The 16,563-nt window shown below is 37.2% G+C and overlaps 2 protein-coding genes across 2 annotated transcripts in view; both read left to right on the forward strand.

Moving 5' to 3' along the window:
• Positions 1 to 1,386: 1,386 nt before the first annotated feature.
• On the forward strand, positions 1,387 to 3,201 carry lhb (luteinizing hormone subunit beta; the record flags this gene model as incomplete). Its single annotated transcript, XM_079855819.1, has 2 exons — positions 1,387 to 1,572; positions 2,890 to 3,201. 2 exons carry the CDS (start codon positions 1,387 to 1,389, stop codon positions 3,127 to 3,129), a joined length of 426 nt encoding a protein of 141 aa, XP_079711945.1. The 3' UTR covers positions 3,130 to 3,201.
• Positions 3,202 to 12,546: 9,345 nt separating this feature from the next.
• plpp4 (phospholipid phosphatase 4) overlaps positions 12,547 to 16,563 on the forward strand; it is a 116,895-nt gene continuing 112,878 nt past the window's right edge. The window contains exon 1 of the mRNA XM_079855112.1: positions 12,547 to 13,007. Within this exon, the coding sequence (XP_079711238.1) occupies positions 12,919 to 13,007 (89 nt within the window). The 5' untranslated portion in view covers positions 12,547 to 12,918. The remainder of the gene's footprint in view (positions 13,008 to 16,563) is intronic.

Raw genomic sequence — 16,563 nt, forward strand, 5'->3', positions numbered from 1 at the left:
ACTTCACAAAATAGATGGCATCATGAGAAAAGAAAATTTTGTGGATATATTGAAGCAACATCTGAAGACATCAGCCAGGAAGTTAAAGCTTGGGCGCAAATGGGTATTCCAAATGGACAATGACCCCAAGCATACCTCCAAATTAGTTACAAAGTGGCTTAAGGACAACAAAGTCAAGGTATTGGAGTGGCCATCACAAAGCCCTGATCTCAATCCCATAGAAAATTTGTGGGCGGCACTGAAAAGGCGAGTGCGAGCAAGAAGGCCTACAAACCTGACCCAGTTACACCAGTTCTGTCAAGAGGAGGGGGCCAAAATTCCAGCAAACTATTGTAGAAAGCTTGTGGAAGGATACCCAAAACGTTTGGCCCAAGTGAAACAGTTTCGGGGCAATTCTACCAAATACTAAGGAAGTGTATGTATACTTCTGACTTTGATGAAAGTGATAAAAAAAAAATAAAAAATAAAAAATTCTCCCTCGCTCGATTCTGACATTTAACAAATGCAAAAAATATGTTAATATTTATTGATCTAAAACAGAAAAAGTTTACTCTGATTTAATGTATGACAGTAAAGAAATAAAAGTTTTTGTGTTTTTTTCTGAAGTGTATGCAAATATCTGGTTTCAACTGTATATGAATTTTAACTTTAATATTATAATAATGTACCAGCTGACAGGGTGCCCTATTTACAGCATTATTTGAGAGGGATTTTTTTTTCTTAGAGAAAAATTATATATATCCACATATATATATATATATATATCCACATGAATCGATTTCGGATCAAACTGAATAGACCATTCAATTCAATTATTTGTTTGGTGTGAAGAACAAAATCTAAAGTATCTTTTTCCAATACAGAACCTTTTAGAATGAAAAAGGTTCCAAAGATTCTTCATGAAAGAGTTGTGTTTGAGTGTTTTCTGCCTTGCGAACACTAACTCACAGTGAAATCTGATCTCAAGTGGACCTTGATCATTTCCTGACCCTGGACCTGTGTTTCACAGAGAGGCCATGGAATCGAATTTAGCTCCACGGAAATGATGTTAGATGAGATATGAAACTGTCCAGAGAGACACTGAATGCACAGCAGGTGTTCTTTATCTTTGTTCTGACCTGACACAGTTAAATAGTTGTGGAAACACATAATCCACTTGAGATCAGTGTGATTAATTTAAGGTCAGATTTTACTTTAATTGTCGGTCACTTGGTTTCAGTGTCCTGTATAAATCTGGCCAGATGCTCTGAACACACAGAGTCTCTTCTAACAGCCTGCTGAGCAACACACACACACTCCTGTCAAGTAAGTCGAATACATTTTTAATATTGTGAATGTTTCAAAGGCGCTTCAATGAAATTGCTTTCCTTCCTTTCCTTCCACAGGATGGTAGTCGTTCGAAACAACATCCTCCTTCTCTTATTCTATTTAGTTGTTCTGCTAGTCGTTGCTCAAAGCTCTTTTCTTCCACCATGTGAGCCAATCAATGAGACGGTCTCTGTGGAAAAAGAGGGCTGTCCGAAATGCCTGGTGTTTCAGACCAGCATCTGCAGCGGACACTGCCTAACAAAGGTGCTTAGTCCTGCTTGATGTGCATGGGAACCATTTTTAGCATCATTCATTTGCATTCATATTTATATACACTGCCGTTCTAAAGTTTATGATCGGTAATATGTTTTTAAAATGAAGTCTCTTCTGCTCACCAAGGCTGCATTATTTGATAAAAAAAACAAATAAACAAAAACAAAAAAAAAACGAATACTAAAACTTAAAACTAAGTAATATTGTGAAATATTATTACAATTTAAAATAACTGTTTTCTATGTGGATATGTTAAAATGTAATTTATTCCTGTGATCAAAGCTGAATTTTCAGCATCATTACTGCAGTCTTCAGTGTCACATGATCCTTCAGAAATCACTCTAATATGATGATTTGATGCTCAAAAAACATTCATTATTATTATAAATCTTGAAAACAGTTTGAGTACAATTTATTTTTCAAGATATTCTTTGATGAATAGAAAGTTAAAAAGAACAGAATTTATTTGAAATGGAATATTTTGTAACATGTCACTTTTGATCAATTTAATTCATCCTTGATGACTAAAAGCATTAATTTATTTTATTTCTTTCCCCCCAAAAAATTAAATAAAAATTCTTACTGACCCCAAACTGTTGAACGGTGGTGATTAATGTTACAAAGGTTTCTATTTCAGATAAATGCTGTTCTTTTAAACTTTCTATTCATCAAATAATCCTGAAATAAAAATGTAAATAACTGTTTTCAACACTGATAATAATGAGAAATGTTTCTTGAGCTTAAATCATCATGTTATACTGATTTCTGAAGGATCATGTGACACTGAAGACTGGAGTAATGATGCTGAACATTCAGCTTTGACCACAGGAATAAATTACACTTTACTATATATTCACATAGAAAACAGATTTAAATTGTACTAATATTTCACAATATTACTGTTTTTTAGTTTGTTGCATTTTTAATCTAATAAATGCAGCCTTGGTGAGCAAAAGAGACTTCTTTTAAAAACAGGTAACACTTTATTTTAAGGTGTCATTGTTACAGTGTAATTATACATTTAGCCTAAGTACTGATGAATATTAATGAACTACATGTACTTACTCTAGGGTTAGGATTAGGGTTTGGATTTGGTTTAGGGTTAGTTGCATGTAATTATGCCTAATTTATAGTTATTACTATAGTAACTACATGTAACATATGTAACAATGACACTGTAAAATAAAGTGTTACCTAAAAACATAAGAAATCTTACCGATCAAAAACTTTTGAACAGCTGTGTACAAGCATCAATATTTCCAGTGGTGAAGTAGCCTACTATAAAGCAGTGTATCATCTTGTTTGTAGGAGCCTGTATACAAGAGCCCGTTCTCCACTGTCTACCAACACGTGTGCACGTACCGGGACGTCCACTACGAGACGGTGCGCCTGCCGGACTGCCCCCCCGGGGTGGACCCGCACATCACCTACCCGGTGGCCCTCAGCTGCGACTGCAGTCTCTGCACCATGGGCACCTCCGACTGCACCATCGAGAGCCTGCAGCCCGACTTCTGCATGTCTCAGAGAGAGGACTACCCTGCATACTAGCCCACTGTCCCGAGGACCATCCCAAACTACTAGCCCACTGTCCCGAGGACCATCCCAAACTACTAGCCCACTGTCCCGAGGACCATCCCAAACTACTAGCTTATTACTTATTTATATGCTTATCCCACTGTCCCGAGGACCATCCCAAACTACTAGCCTACTGTCCTGAGGACCATCCCAAACTACTAGCCTACTGTCCTGAGGACCATCCCAAACTACTAGCTTATTACTTATTTATATGCTTATCCCACTGTCCCGAGGACCATCCCAAACTGCCCATCACTGTCCCGAGGACCATCCCAAACTACTAGCCCATCACTGTCCTGAGGACCATCCCAAACTACTTGCCTACTGTCCTGAGGACCATCCCAAACTACTAGCCCATCACTGTCCTGAGGACCATCCCAAACTACTAGCTTATTACTTATTTATATGCTTATCCCACTGTCCCGAGGACCATCCCAAACTGCCCATCACTGTCCCGAGGACCATCCCAAACTACTAGCCCATCACTGTCCTGAGGACCATCCCAAACTACTTGCCTACTGTCCTGAGGACCATCCCAAACTACTAGCCCATCACTGTCCCGAGGACCATCCCAAACTACTAGCCTACTGTCCTGAGGACCATCCCAAACTACTAGCCCATCACTGTCCTGAGGACCATCCCAAACTACTACTAGCCTACTGTCCCGAGGACCATCCCAAACTACTAGCCTACTGTCCCGAGGACCATCCCAAACTACTAGCCTACTGTCCTGAGGACCATCCCAAACTACTAGCCCATCACTGTCCTGAGGACCATCCCAAACTACTAGCCTACTGTCCCGAGGACCATCCCAAACTACTAGCCTACTGTCCTGAGGACCATCCCAAACTCTGACAAACTCACACTCGAAATCAGATAAATGCTGCGTTTATGTATTAAAAACATACTTCATGGGCTACTTCAATATTAAATGGAAGCTTGTTTCCGCCACAGAATAATAATAAAAAGTTGATCTCACACAGTTTTTCTCAGAATTGCGAGACTTTTTATCTCAGAATTGCGTGATATAAAGTGCAATTGCGTGTTATAAAGTCAGAATTGTGAGATAGGCCCTAGCTATATAAACTCGAAATTGTGAGTTAGTTAACTTGCGTGAAAAAAACGTGAATTTTTTCTGACTTTTTTCCCTCAGAGTTGCATGTTTATATCTCGCAATTCTGACTTTATAACTCGCAATTGGGAATAATAAAGTCAGAATTGCATGATATAAAGTCGCAATTGCGTGTTTTAAATTGTGAGATAAACTCATAACTCGTAATTGCGAGAAATAAACTCTCAATTCTGCCTTTATATCACTTTGGATGTGTCTCGCAATTCTGACTTTAGATATTGCAATTCTGAGAAATAAAGTCAGAATTGCGAGATGTAAACTTTCAATTGTGAGATAAAAAGTCGCAATTAGCCTATCCTTTATTCTGTGGCGGAAACAAGCTTCCATAATATTCTATGCTAAAGTCAAACCAATTTTATTCTGTGTATAATCTAAAGGAGCAGTTGGCATGGATACTGAAACTAAAAAGGTTGTAAGTTATCATTGTAAAATCATCAGCCAATGACCAGAGAGAAGAACAAAAGTTGGGTTTAAATGATACACACATGTACAATAGGAAGAAAATCCTGCAAATGAACTATTGACTGAAGCGTGTTAATTAAATTGACTACGGTATGTCTCAACCATGATGAATTACAATAAAACTGCACCCCTTTTGCACTTGAAATATAAAGAGATACAAAATAAATCAAATGAAACCATTCATAAGAAAGGCCTATGCATTCTGCTGGCAAAAGGCATTGCTCTCCATCGAAGGCCATTCAGAAGTGAACATATATTCTGACTTAATAAAATATTTTGCAAGCGCATAATACTGTATAACACAGATGTTTTACCAGTATTTAATTTATTTTTGAAAGCATGAAATTAACTTATCTTTTTCATCATCCCTGAGACACTTTAAATAAAAGTCTCTGCTAATCGAATGCATGTAATTAATCAAATATTAGATCTTGTACTGATTTCCTCCAAGCACACCAGATAGGATTACCATGAAAAGAGCAAAATGATGCTATAGGAGAATCTGTAGCTCAAAGTAAACGAGACAAAATGCAACAGTGAAGACTGGTGGACTGCGGCAATGATGTTTTACAGCCAGAAGATGGCAGGAAAGATCAATACTGGGAAAACTGGGAAATGAAAAATAAATGTGTCCTCTCACACTAATTTATGCAGTCATTTAAAAGTTAACAGTGTTTGCCTTGTGGATATACTGCTATGCTATAAAATCTTGATACAGTAATTATATTGTGATGGCATGACAAGACATTTACCACGAGAAATTACACACAATGGCTCTGTTTCAAAACTAAGGAATGGAACATTATAAGAGACTGATTTGGAACACTAGCACACAAGAGAATAGCATTTGGTGTTAGTATATTACTAAGCTAACGTGATATTATAAACAAAAAATAAGTACAATCAAAAATAAAAACAGGTTCATTTTGAATTAGACTGAGCAATTGTTATCGATAAGTTTCAGTACTGAATGAATTCTATAAGAAATATTTCTCATTGCAATGCATTGTGAAATTCTCTGAAGTAATGATATGACACAAATGATTTTCTATTAAAAGGAATCATTTCACGTAGCTTTTTGTCAGACTTTCAGAAGTCCCCCAATTATGCTTTTTCAGACATTACATTTCATGTATTGTGTAATATAACTGTTTGTGAATGTATAAGGTCTGCAAAGATCAGAGTAGCCTACAGATATAAGGAGTTATTGTCTCCTAAAAGAAAAAGTGATTCTGAACTGACTGAAACGAGTCGCCAATAATTCAGTAACACCGTGTCCTAACCAGACGAGATGAGATAGGATTCCAACGACAAATACTGTGTCTGTCCACACTAGACGCGACGCGACTGCGAGATGCGTCAAAATCAATCAAAACCCACAGCCAATCAGAACAGCGTGTGGGCGGAGTCAGCCAATCAGAACAGCGTGTGGACGGAGTCTCGCGGCGAGTGCACAGCACCAGAGAGTAATTTCGACGGCACTCGCAAGAAAATGGATAAGTGGCTACATTAATCAAATTCACAAATATTACACCATTTAAACATTATTAAAAATACATAAGCTACTGAGTTACTACAGCAATCTTTGTCAAAGAATACACTTGTTTGTTCTCAGTTTGAACGTTCTTGTTTCCATTTGTTTAATTTCAAGATCTGAGGTGAATTATCCATTGTTGCTTTTACAGCTGCAAAGCTGGAGCACTAAATGATATTCAGAGTCACATTACACGCTTTTAACAGTAAATAAAGCACATAAACAGTCCCTGAGATTATCATCGCCACACTTTGGGTTTGTTGTTCCAGCGCGACGTCGCAGAAAAATAGAAAGTTTAGAATCGTCGTCGTTGCGGCTGGTTAGGACAAACACTCTGATTAACATGGAAAATAACCTTTTATCACGCGTTGCGTGTTGTTAGGACACGGTGTAAGTCTCACTTCCTGTTTCATACCTGTGTAACAATGTAACACATTTGCATAATGCCAGTCTATGGTCTTTAATCAAATCCACCTTGATGCACTTTCAAAGGATGAGATTGATATGGTATATCCGACACAATCCATGTGTATCCACTGCTGAGGAAAGTTGCTGAAGTTTCAATTATGGTAATGGGCGTTTGGTTTCTGACATGCGCTGTAAGCGCTCGACCAATCAAAACAGACTGGGTCTTCTGACCAATCAGAGCAGAGTCGGCTCTCGGAAAGGAGGAGTTTAGAGATGAACCGTTTCAGACACTGAGAGAAAAGAGCTGATGCTGTAATGTACTGTATATGATGAAATAATATATGAGTGTTTTTTGACCTTAGATACATGTAAACCTATTGTAGGAAAATTAGTTATAAAATTTGGAACCTTCAAAATAGCATAATTGGGGCACATTAAGTAGTTAGATTTAGCTGTTTACATGTTGAAGAGAGAATTTTAGCCAATGAAACTGCAGCACGGTCAAGCTGACCCTTATTTCAGAGCTGTTTTCTGGCCCATACTGCACTGATGATACATGAGCTACCTGTTAATTACAACTGTGGTGTGCTTTACAAATGAGCTTATAATAAATCAGTTTGGGAACATGAGGGAAATTACTTTAATATTATAACAAATGCTTTCTGTATTATTCACTAATCATTACTCAGGGGTAAAACATTTATAATTCTGTTTCTCTCCATCTCAGAGCAAGATATTCTTTTCATATCCTCTGCACATCCTATTCCCAACACAGGCTTGCATGAAACCACATCCCATGAGCCAACACATCTTTGAATTTCACTGAAGCATTAACATTTACACTGTCCACATTCAAACTTACAGCTTCCCTGAGTCATACATAATATCTACTTGATTTGAAGGAATTCAGCCCAAAAAAGTTCATCACTCAATCCTCATGTCATTTTATCCCTGTATTATTTACAGTATTTCGTGATATGAAAATGAGATGTCAGAATGTCTGTGCTTTGGACTTTCTGCTCAAGGAAAGTGGTAGATCTCAAATGTCATTCACACTCGTGTTCAGTTAAAAAATGTGCCACTCTCACCAATCCCCATGCTACTCATGTGTCTCAAAGCTATAGCTATCACATGACTTCGGTCTTTCAGACTTTGGTTTTAACTTTTAGGCCCTGTTTACAGCTGGTAATGACATGCATTTTGGTCTATTCGATCACAAGTGGACAAGGCTAATAAATACAGGTGTAAGCCGGATCTAAAACGCTTTGAGCTTGTCCAGTTTCCACCATTTCCAGAGGTAGTTAAAAACACATTCGACAGACCGGATTGCTTTCGTAGTGAAAACGCTCATGTGGTTGAATGTGTTCGAACAGCCACAAAAGACCGTCTACTCTTCGCCTACTGAACTAATGCGTGAACATTATGGGAAGCGCGCTAGCCAGACGGCATTTAAATTTTGTCGGCTGAAGACCTAAATTTGATTTGAAGATGAAAAACATACCAAGCACAATGTTCTCTCAGCATTCCTGATTTCTAACACACGCTCACAGCGTTCGGCTGGTCCTCGGCTGTCAGAGCAGAAACTAAAGCTGATGATCTCCGTGTTTTTCTGTAGTCTCTGTGCGCGTTCATATGCAAATTACGCAAGCTTATTTTGTCCATTAGATTGAAAGATCTGAAAAATCCCATACATGTACCCGCCCATAGACCCTCCTCTTGAAGAAATCAGGACAGAAGTGGTTGAAAGTGAACAAAAGAAAGTCTTTTGATCCAGTCGACCAAAACGCATCTTAATACCAGGTGTAAACAGGGCCTTATACAGTTACAGTCAACACCCTGCATGTGGTAAAAATCAAGCTTTTAATGTTATTTATATGTCTATGTGGTGTTTTTAATATGCTTTAAGACAAACCATGTGTAAATTCATAAGTCGACAGCATTGCTGAGTATTTCCTCCTTAAAACTGTGAACCAAAGACAGTCTCAAAAACACGCTTTGAAATCGCTGGTGTTTCTGACGTCACAAACTACCTTGTAACCAATCAGATCGACGTGTGATCGTCAACGAGTGGATCTCTGAGTGAGTGGAGGCGGGGCTCATTTGCATTTTCATAGAACCGTGTATACTAATTGAGGCAAGGGTGTCGAGCTACATTACAAGATTTTTGTTTTTAAATAAGTCATTTTGGTGATCAAAAATTAGTTTTAAGGGATACAAGTATTGACTACAGGGCGATTTTAATCCTCACTGTAGAGGACATGTCTGTTTTAAGGGTCTCCTAGCACATTGGACATCCTTTGTGGATGGCTTCAAATCAGAGGCTATTTCTAGCAGTCTAAAAACAGTGAATGAATCCATCTGTGGATACAATGTGGGTAAGAGCGAGCTAATCTGAGGTGAGTAGGTGTCTGAGTCGGAAGAAGGATGTTCAGGAACTAACGCTTGTGTGAATATCTCACATTTCACATTCATAGCTTTTCAGATGGGAATATCAGAATGTGCCATCAGGGCAGCACATACGTGCATGATCTATATATAAAATTCATGAATGATATAACTGATATTACAGCTGCTACAATCAACATTTAGAAGTGTAAACAAGGTTTAGCCTTTCCAAACCCAAGGCACATCCATTCATTACAGGTCATAAAAGAGGTCGATTTAGCAACTTTTTTGGTCATCTAAAAGGATTTAAATAATTTTCAAATAAAAACATACATTAAGCCACATAAAAACACTATACAAACTCAAATGCTTGGCCAACACATCATAATTGTGGTGTTGAATGTGCTTTCTTATGTTTCTGTGCTCTTAAGTATAATTTTGTACTATTAAACCGAATGTGTTAATATTCTGACTTAATAAAGGAAGCTAGCTATCAAATTATCAAAAGAGTACCTCATTTTCTCTTGCACGTTGACCGGAAGATAAAAAAATGTCCATATAAAATATTTTTCAGTGAATATCTGCTTTAGCACCTCTTGTTGCAATTGTAAACATGCAAAATGTACTTTCTTTAAAAAAAATCGAATGAGTTGCATTTCTAGTCACAAATTGTGCTTTTCGGAACACAACGATTACAAAATCTTGTGTAGTATTTTTGCTCACATACTTGTATGTAGGGTGTGTTTCGTCCCTTTAATGAATAGCTGTCCCACACAACATATCTATTTTTTTTTTACTTTGTGTATCACTAACCTAAAATAAAGCCAAGAAAGAAATAACGTGATGGACATTGCAAGATATTAAAGAAGGGTTCTCTGGTTACCATACTCGTTTAAGATCTGTGCTGCTAAACACAAAAATTCAGGTAAAAAGTCACAAAAACAGTGTAAACCAGAAATAGTATTGTTACTGGCCACACAAACCTGTTCTATTAGCATTGTGAATAGAAGTGTTTCCAAATGGCAACATTCTTCCTTGAAATAGAAAATACTGTTTTAGTATGTCTGTTTCTTCTTACAACTAAATTTTAGCCATTCTTTGAGGTTTTTTTTTCATGTACTAAGTGTTGACCCATTCCTTGATAGCGAGACTCTTAAAAACAGGTAGATAATGAGAGATTGCACATTAAATCTGAAAGGAGACAGAGTAAAATATGAGAATCTGAGGATGAGGAAGTAAAAGCAGCTGAAGTGACATTAATCATCACCAATTAAAAATGAGGAGGACATAAAATCATGCATGAAGCTGATTGCATTTTAACATGTATTTTACTGGCACTGAAAATCGTTTGATGGAATCTTTGCTGTAAAGCGTCCCTGAGAAGTTTTGTGGCGAAACAGGAAGGAGACAGGCAGTCTTGCCTAAAATATTCATGAGGTTGTGTGAAGTGGGAACAACGCTGTGCTGTTGCCTGCAGGTTTAAATCTCAGATCTGATGGGCTTTTAGATCATTGTCTCCACGCAGTAGTTCCTGTACTTTCTTCTCTCACTAATAGACAACAAGAAGAAATGGAGAGGGATGTGCAGCCTCCTGCATCTGTTACAGTGGCCATTAGCAAGCAACATTAATTCAAAACTGTATAAATATATATATATATATTGTTTAATTTTCATTCATTTTCATTGTTAAATAAGTTTCCATTGGTTTGCATGATTTCTTGTTGAGTCTTTGTTATCCCTAGTAATGCATAGCCATTTGTTTCGAGTATTTAAATGTTGTTTTTTTGTCTTGATGCTTTGTTACCGTCACATGCTGCATTTCAATTTGTGTGGATTTCATCTTCTAGTTATCTCTAATTACGCCAGAGTTTTTGGTTACATTAAATAAAGTCATGAAATATACATCCACACCTCAACTTCTCTCTCTACACCCGCCAGCCGTCACAGTGCAATTATAAGTGCTATCCAAAATAATTCCTGTAAATACTGTACGTTGTTACTATGTAATTTAAACATTGTAATTGAATTGAATTTTTGCAGTATTTATTTTCACAGCACTAAAATGGTGCACATGGTGGTAAATCACACAGTATATTTTGAAGTACCTTGCAGAACCCTGTAAATGCCATAATGCATGACTCCTTTCTATTTGGTTTCCATCTGTTACATCACACTGTACCGTAGTACTGTCATGGGTTGTGTGGTAATAACAAACGCACGACGAAAAAGATGAAGAATAACAATCCACACGGTAAATTCCAACAGAGGTATAGCAGTCCAACACAATGCAAACATTGACGAGACCCGACAATGAAACACAAAGAAAGCTGAACTTAATGAACACAATGACAAAATCAAATGAACAGCCATGACAAAAAATTAACTAAGGAAAGGTGAAAACACAAACAAAAAACAAGTACTATCACATTACATGTAGTTACTCTAGTAATTACTATAAATTGTGCATAATTACACGCAACTAACCTTAACGGTTACACTTTATTTTAAGGTGTCATTGTTACAGTGTAATTATATATTTAAGTACTGAGTAATATTAATTAACAACATGCACTTACTATAGGGTTAGGGTAGGATTAGGGTTTGGTTGAGGGTTAGTTGCATGTAATTATGCATAATTTACTGTTATTACTACGGTAAGTACATGTAACATATGTAACAAGGACACTGTAAAATAAAGTATTACCACCTTAACCACACCTCAGTCCTAACCCTAACTCTATAGTAGCCTAGTTAATGATTATTACTCAGTACTTACAGAACTGTAACACAGACACCTTAAAATAAAGTGTAACCTAATTATATATAATGTATTGTTATTACTACATGTAACAACAAGGACGCTGGAAAATAAAATGTTACCTAAAGGTTTTTTTTTTTTTTTTTTTAGCTTGGTAGCTTAAATGACATGATAATATGGTAAATGTTTATTTGTACTTATATGAACATGTGCATTATAGCCTATAGGCCTACAGTGAACAATTTAATGGCTTGAGTAGTCTAATTAAATGTTTAGTCTAACCAGGATATTTTTCTGATTTACAGTAAGAGTTGTGCTCTTTATTTGTGTGTGAGTATGCAAGCATATTTCAATGCATAGGCTAGATGCAATATACATTAGCCCTAAAAACTGAGCAATGCATTAGTAGTATGAAAGGCAAAATAGGGAGCATTGAAAATTTATTTCAGACCATGTCTAATCATGATGACTATAATTCTAGCAAGCTATCACCATCTGAAACCGTCATTATACAGTATTGCCACCGTACTGGTACACTAACAGTCTGAGACTCAAACACAAAGAGATTTAAAGATACAAAGCAGTGAAATGACGAACTTTATTATCAGCATTCCGAAAACTCATTACTTGGCCGTACTGCAAAGGTAATGTGTGTGTGTGTGTGTGTGTGTGTGTGTGTGTGTGTGTGTGAGAGAGAGAGAGAGAGAGAGAGAGAGAGAGAGAGAGAGAGAGAGAGAGAGAGAGAGACTTTGATTCTCCTCCTCATCATCACCTGCCTCGGATGCTTGTCTTCTTCGGTCCTCCTTCACTCAGCGCACTGAAGGATTCAGACTACAGCAGCTTCACAAGAAACTGAACTCGATAGTGTACTGTACACACACACACACACACACACACACTGCAACTGAAGAGCAACAAGAGGTATTTGAGCAGCAGCGGGTATTTTCCACATGAACAATAAACGACAGACAGCAGGAGCCGGACGCCAAAGTGTGTCGCGTGTTTAGGACATTGAGGACTACTGCGACTTCTCTGCTTTCTGCCTTTGGTTTCTTCCAGTCATAAATCGATTGTGTGAAGAATATGAAGATGTCTCCCCCGGACAGGAGGAAATACGCGCGTGATCTGGCGCTGGAGATCGCCATCAGACTCCTGCTGTTCGGAGTTTTCGTGTAAGTACACTATACCTGCATTTGCTCAATGCAAGATAGAGGAAAATATGACGCGCTAGTTTACACATGACTTAACTAACCAAGACAACCTTCCAATATTTGGAAATAAATATAAAAATTTGAAACACAGCAGCATATCACGGTATATAAGACTGATAGGGCGTTTCATCGACATCCTTTCCCAGGTTTAAAGTTTTGATAGGTTATCAAATGTATTTTAAATAAACCTTTAGGCTACTATAATGCATTTTAAAAAAGTATTTTTAATGCATTGTTAATGCATTATAATGTTGTTCTTGTAAATAATTATACTCACACACAGTTATCTTAATATTTTGGCTGTTCATAGGCTATAATATTCTTAGCCATGAATGGGTTAAGTGTTATAGGCTAAGTGGAGTTACAATTATTTATTAAAAACAAATATGTAAGGGATTACAATTTATAAGATATCGAATGCATTAAAATGACTGTAGGCTTCAGGTGTTACCAGAGAGATTGAGGTTTCTCGAGATGCATGGTGCAAAGGCAGGCACCATCACAACCTGCAGAAACAACAAGAAGATGAGAAATCCTGTGTATAGCAGGAGACAGGCTTGCGCTCAGTGCAAACAGGTTGTTGGAGAACAAGTTCATTCAGGGATTTCTGATAGGAAATATACAAGCGAGCGACACACTTTTTAAATGAATTTATAAGCCTGTGGAATTATAAGAACTGAGCTGATGTGCTAATGAGATGACTTACTGTGATAATATGGAGTGATAATTATGATAATAATAATGGAATGAGATGCTTGGAGGGAAATAAAGCCTGAGACTCTCTGTGGTTCGGCTAGATGTCCTAGTCTCCTGCCATGCTAAAAAATTCTCAGTTTCTAGAAATCTGTACTGCCAGCTCACAGAAATATAATCAGCCATGCTTTTCATTTTATTCTGCGATTTGATTGAAATCGCTGCAGATGTCCAAATGTCCAGATAAGCTTAAGCAATGTGTGCATGCCTTGCTGAAATTGTTGCAATTTGAAGAGGAACATTTGTAAGTGTGTGCTTGTGTCTGTAGTGGGGGAATAAATGTGATGTTTTAGACCTGAGGAAAGCTGGCCTTATACAGTTAGGACTAGAGCTTGAAACGGTCTTGAACGAGGAAACGTTACACAGAAATATCTCACATATCATAGAATGACAGCAGAAAAAAGGCAAACGTTTCAGGGTTGAATAAAGGGCTTCTTGGCTGGATAATGTTGATGAAGATTGTACAGTAGTGTTTACTAAAGCAAGCATCACTATTACTATACGCATGACTCATCCTGCAACATTTATGCTGTGGGCATTATACATTTAAGGAGAAACCCAAGCCATCTCTAGAAACCAGAAAATCATTTGACACTCTAGTTTGTGGCAAGTGCTACTCACATTTTCTTCACATCAAGTTTTCACTGTGGTGAATTGACATTCAGTTTTTATAGTAGCCTTCTTCATATCACATATCCAATAGTAAACTTGAGTTAGCATGTTTATATGATACCTGTTATCTTTCCTGGCACTTGATTATTTCATAACTGCCAGGTGTTGTCTGTTGCAACATGAATCCATTGAAACCCCTCATTGTCTTCACAATATGAGTCCATTATTAGCAAAGCTGGCCTCCAAGCACAACATCTGCTGTCTGTCAGCGATTCCTTGACTGGCCCAGATTTGATGTGCCCTGAGATATCAGCCATCAGGAGACGACGTGCCTTCTGAATGCTGATCACCAGATATCATGTTCATAGTGAAGCTCAGTTGTGTGAAAAAACCCCCCCAAAAAACTTTTTTAGTAAAAAAAGAGAAAGCAAGCATACATATTAAAGCATATATTTAAAAAGATTCAACTAAAATGGAAAATTCTGTCTTCATTTACACAGCCTCATCCCAAACCTGTAAGACTGTTTTCTTCTGTGGAACAGAGAGGATGATATGCATGCCTCTTCATTCTTTCTTTCTTTCTTTCTTTCTTTCTTTCTTTCTTTCTTTCTTTCTTTCTTTTTTTCTTTCTTCTTTTTGTCCACTCAATGAAGTCATTGGGATCCAATGTTGTTCTGGACAATTTTAACGGGCGGAGTTCGTGTAAATAGCCTCTGCCAATCAAGGTGGGGTATTTGCACCTTGTGTGAATAGACACTCCGTAAAAACTGACCTAAATTAATATATTTAGGTGGATTCTGTGAGGTGAAATAATATTTTCTGACTTGAACAAAACCGGCTAATTTGAATGTTTCCATTTTTAGGTTATTTTTCATTATACCGTTATAGTTATATACATACTTCGACTTTGATAAATTTGAATAGATAGCAGCTTATCTCATGATCCTGGAATATTCTTGTTGACTCCTGATATTGCATATTTAGAGGCACAGATGCACTGACCTCGATAAAATCCTTCCCAATAAGGTTGGAACTTCAGTTTGTTCAGAGAACCCCTCTTACACTATTTAAAGTTTCAATTTGACTTTATTGAAAATCATTTGAAGCAATCTATACATGATTTACTGAATATGCTCTGCTGTGTGAATAACAATAAAAATCGTAAAGACCACTAAAATTGTCTCATATTTAAACATCCATCCTTCCATCTATAGTGTTCATGTGTAAATTGCATGAGCTTATTCTGTCCATTAGTCCAGATGAAAATTGTAAATATTTCCCTGTCAATCTTGTTGCTATGATGAGTTTTATTCAGTGAAAACTATTTGGCTATACACTCCAAAGGGAGATATTTTATTTAACAGAATCCACTGTTCAAGAACTACAACGAACAACTTTTTTCAGAATCTTATGAAGTCACAATATTACTCATTTAAATAATCTGTGCCCATGGGATACACAAAAAAGGGGACGAGGCCTGGTTGAGCTGCACTAGAGAAGATGAAGAGTGTTGCTGCTATGTCGAAGAGACGCTCCCACCCACCTTCTTAAGGCGGACAAACTTTGAGTGCTTAACATTTTTTTTAACACTGTTCCTGAACATTGAAACCCTAACATTTATCTGTGTGCTGCACATTTTATGGAGAACAGCTTGTTTTCGGTTGCTTTTGTAAGCTCTCGCTTTTGAAAGGAAATTTAACTATGGTTTTGTTACCGATTACTGTTTGTATTACCTTAGTTTTATGACAAATATCCCGATTAAATGGTGGATAACATAGTATTTATGATGTATAAGAAAATTACAAAGAAACATACCACTCTGCAAAGTCCTGGTCATGAAATCTGTTCTTCATGATCCTCTTGTTCGTTAACATTGTCAGGGTCTGAATCGGGCTCGAATTGGTTTGAAATTGACACCATCCTTATCCATAGTTACACTAGAGAAGAACTCGTGGTTATGGAGGGGTGGGACATTTCTCAAACACTGGTAACCAATCACCGCACATCTCGTATTTCAGAAGGAGGGGCTTCATCGAAACAGGACCTAGACAGCTCGTTCGAGACAGACTGGGGAAAGAGGTGCTGTAATAATGTAAAATATGTGGCAAATATGTTTTTGAACAAAAAAGCATTAAAACATATTCAAGTACAC

This window comes from Squalius cephalus (assembly GCF_949319135.1).
Source record: "Squalius cephalus genome assembly, chromosome: 21".
Lineage (NCBI taxonomy): Eukaryota > Metazoa > Chordata > Actinopteri > Cypriniformes > Leuciscidae > Squalius > Squalius cephalus.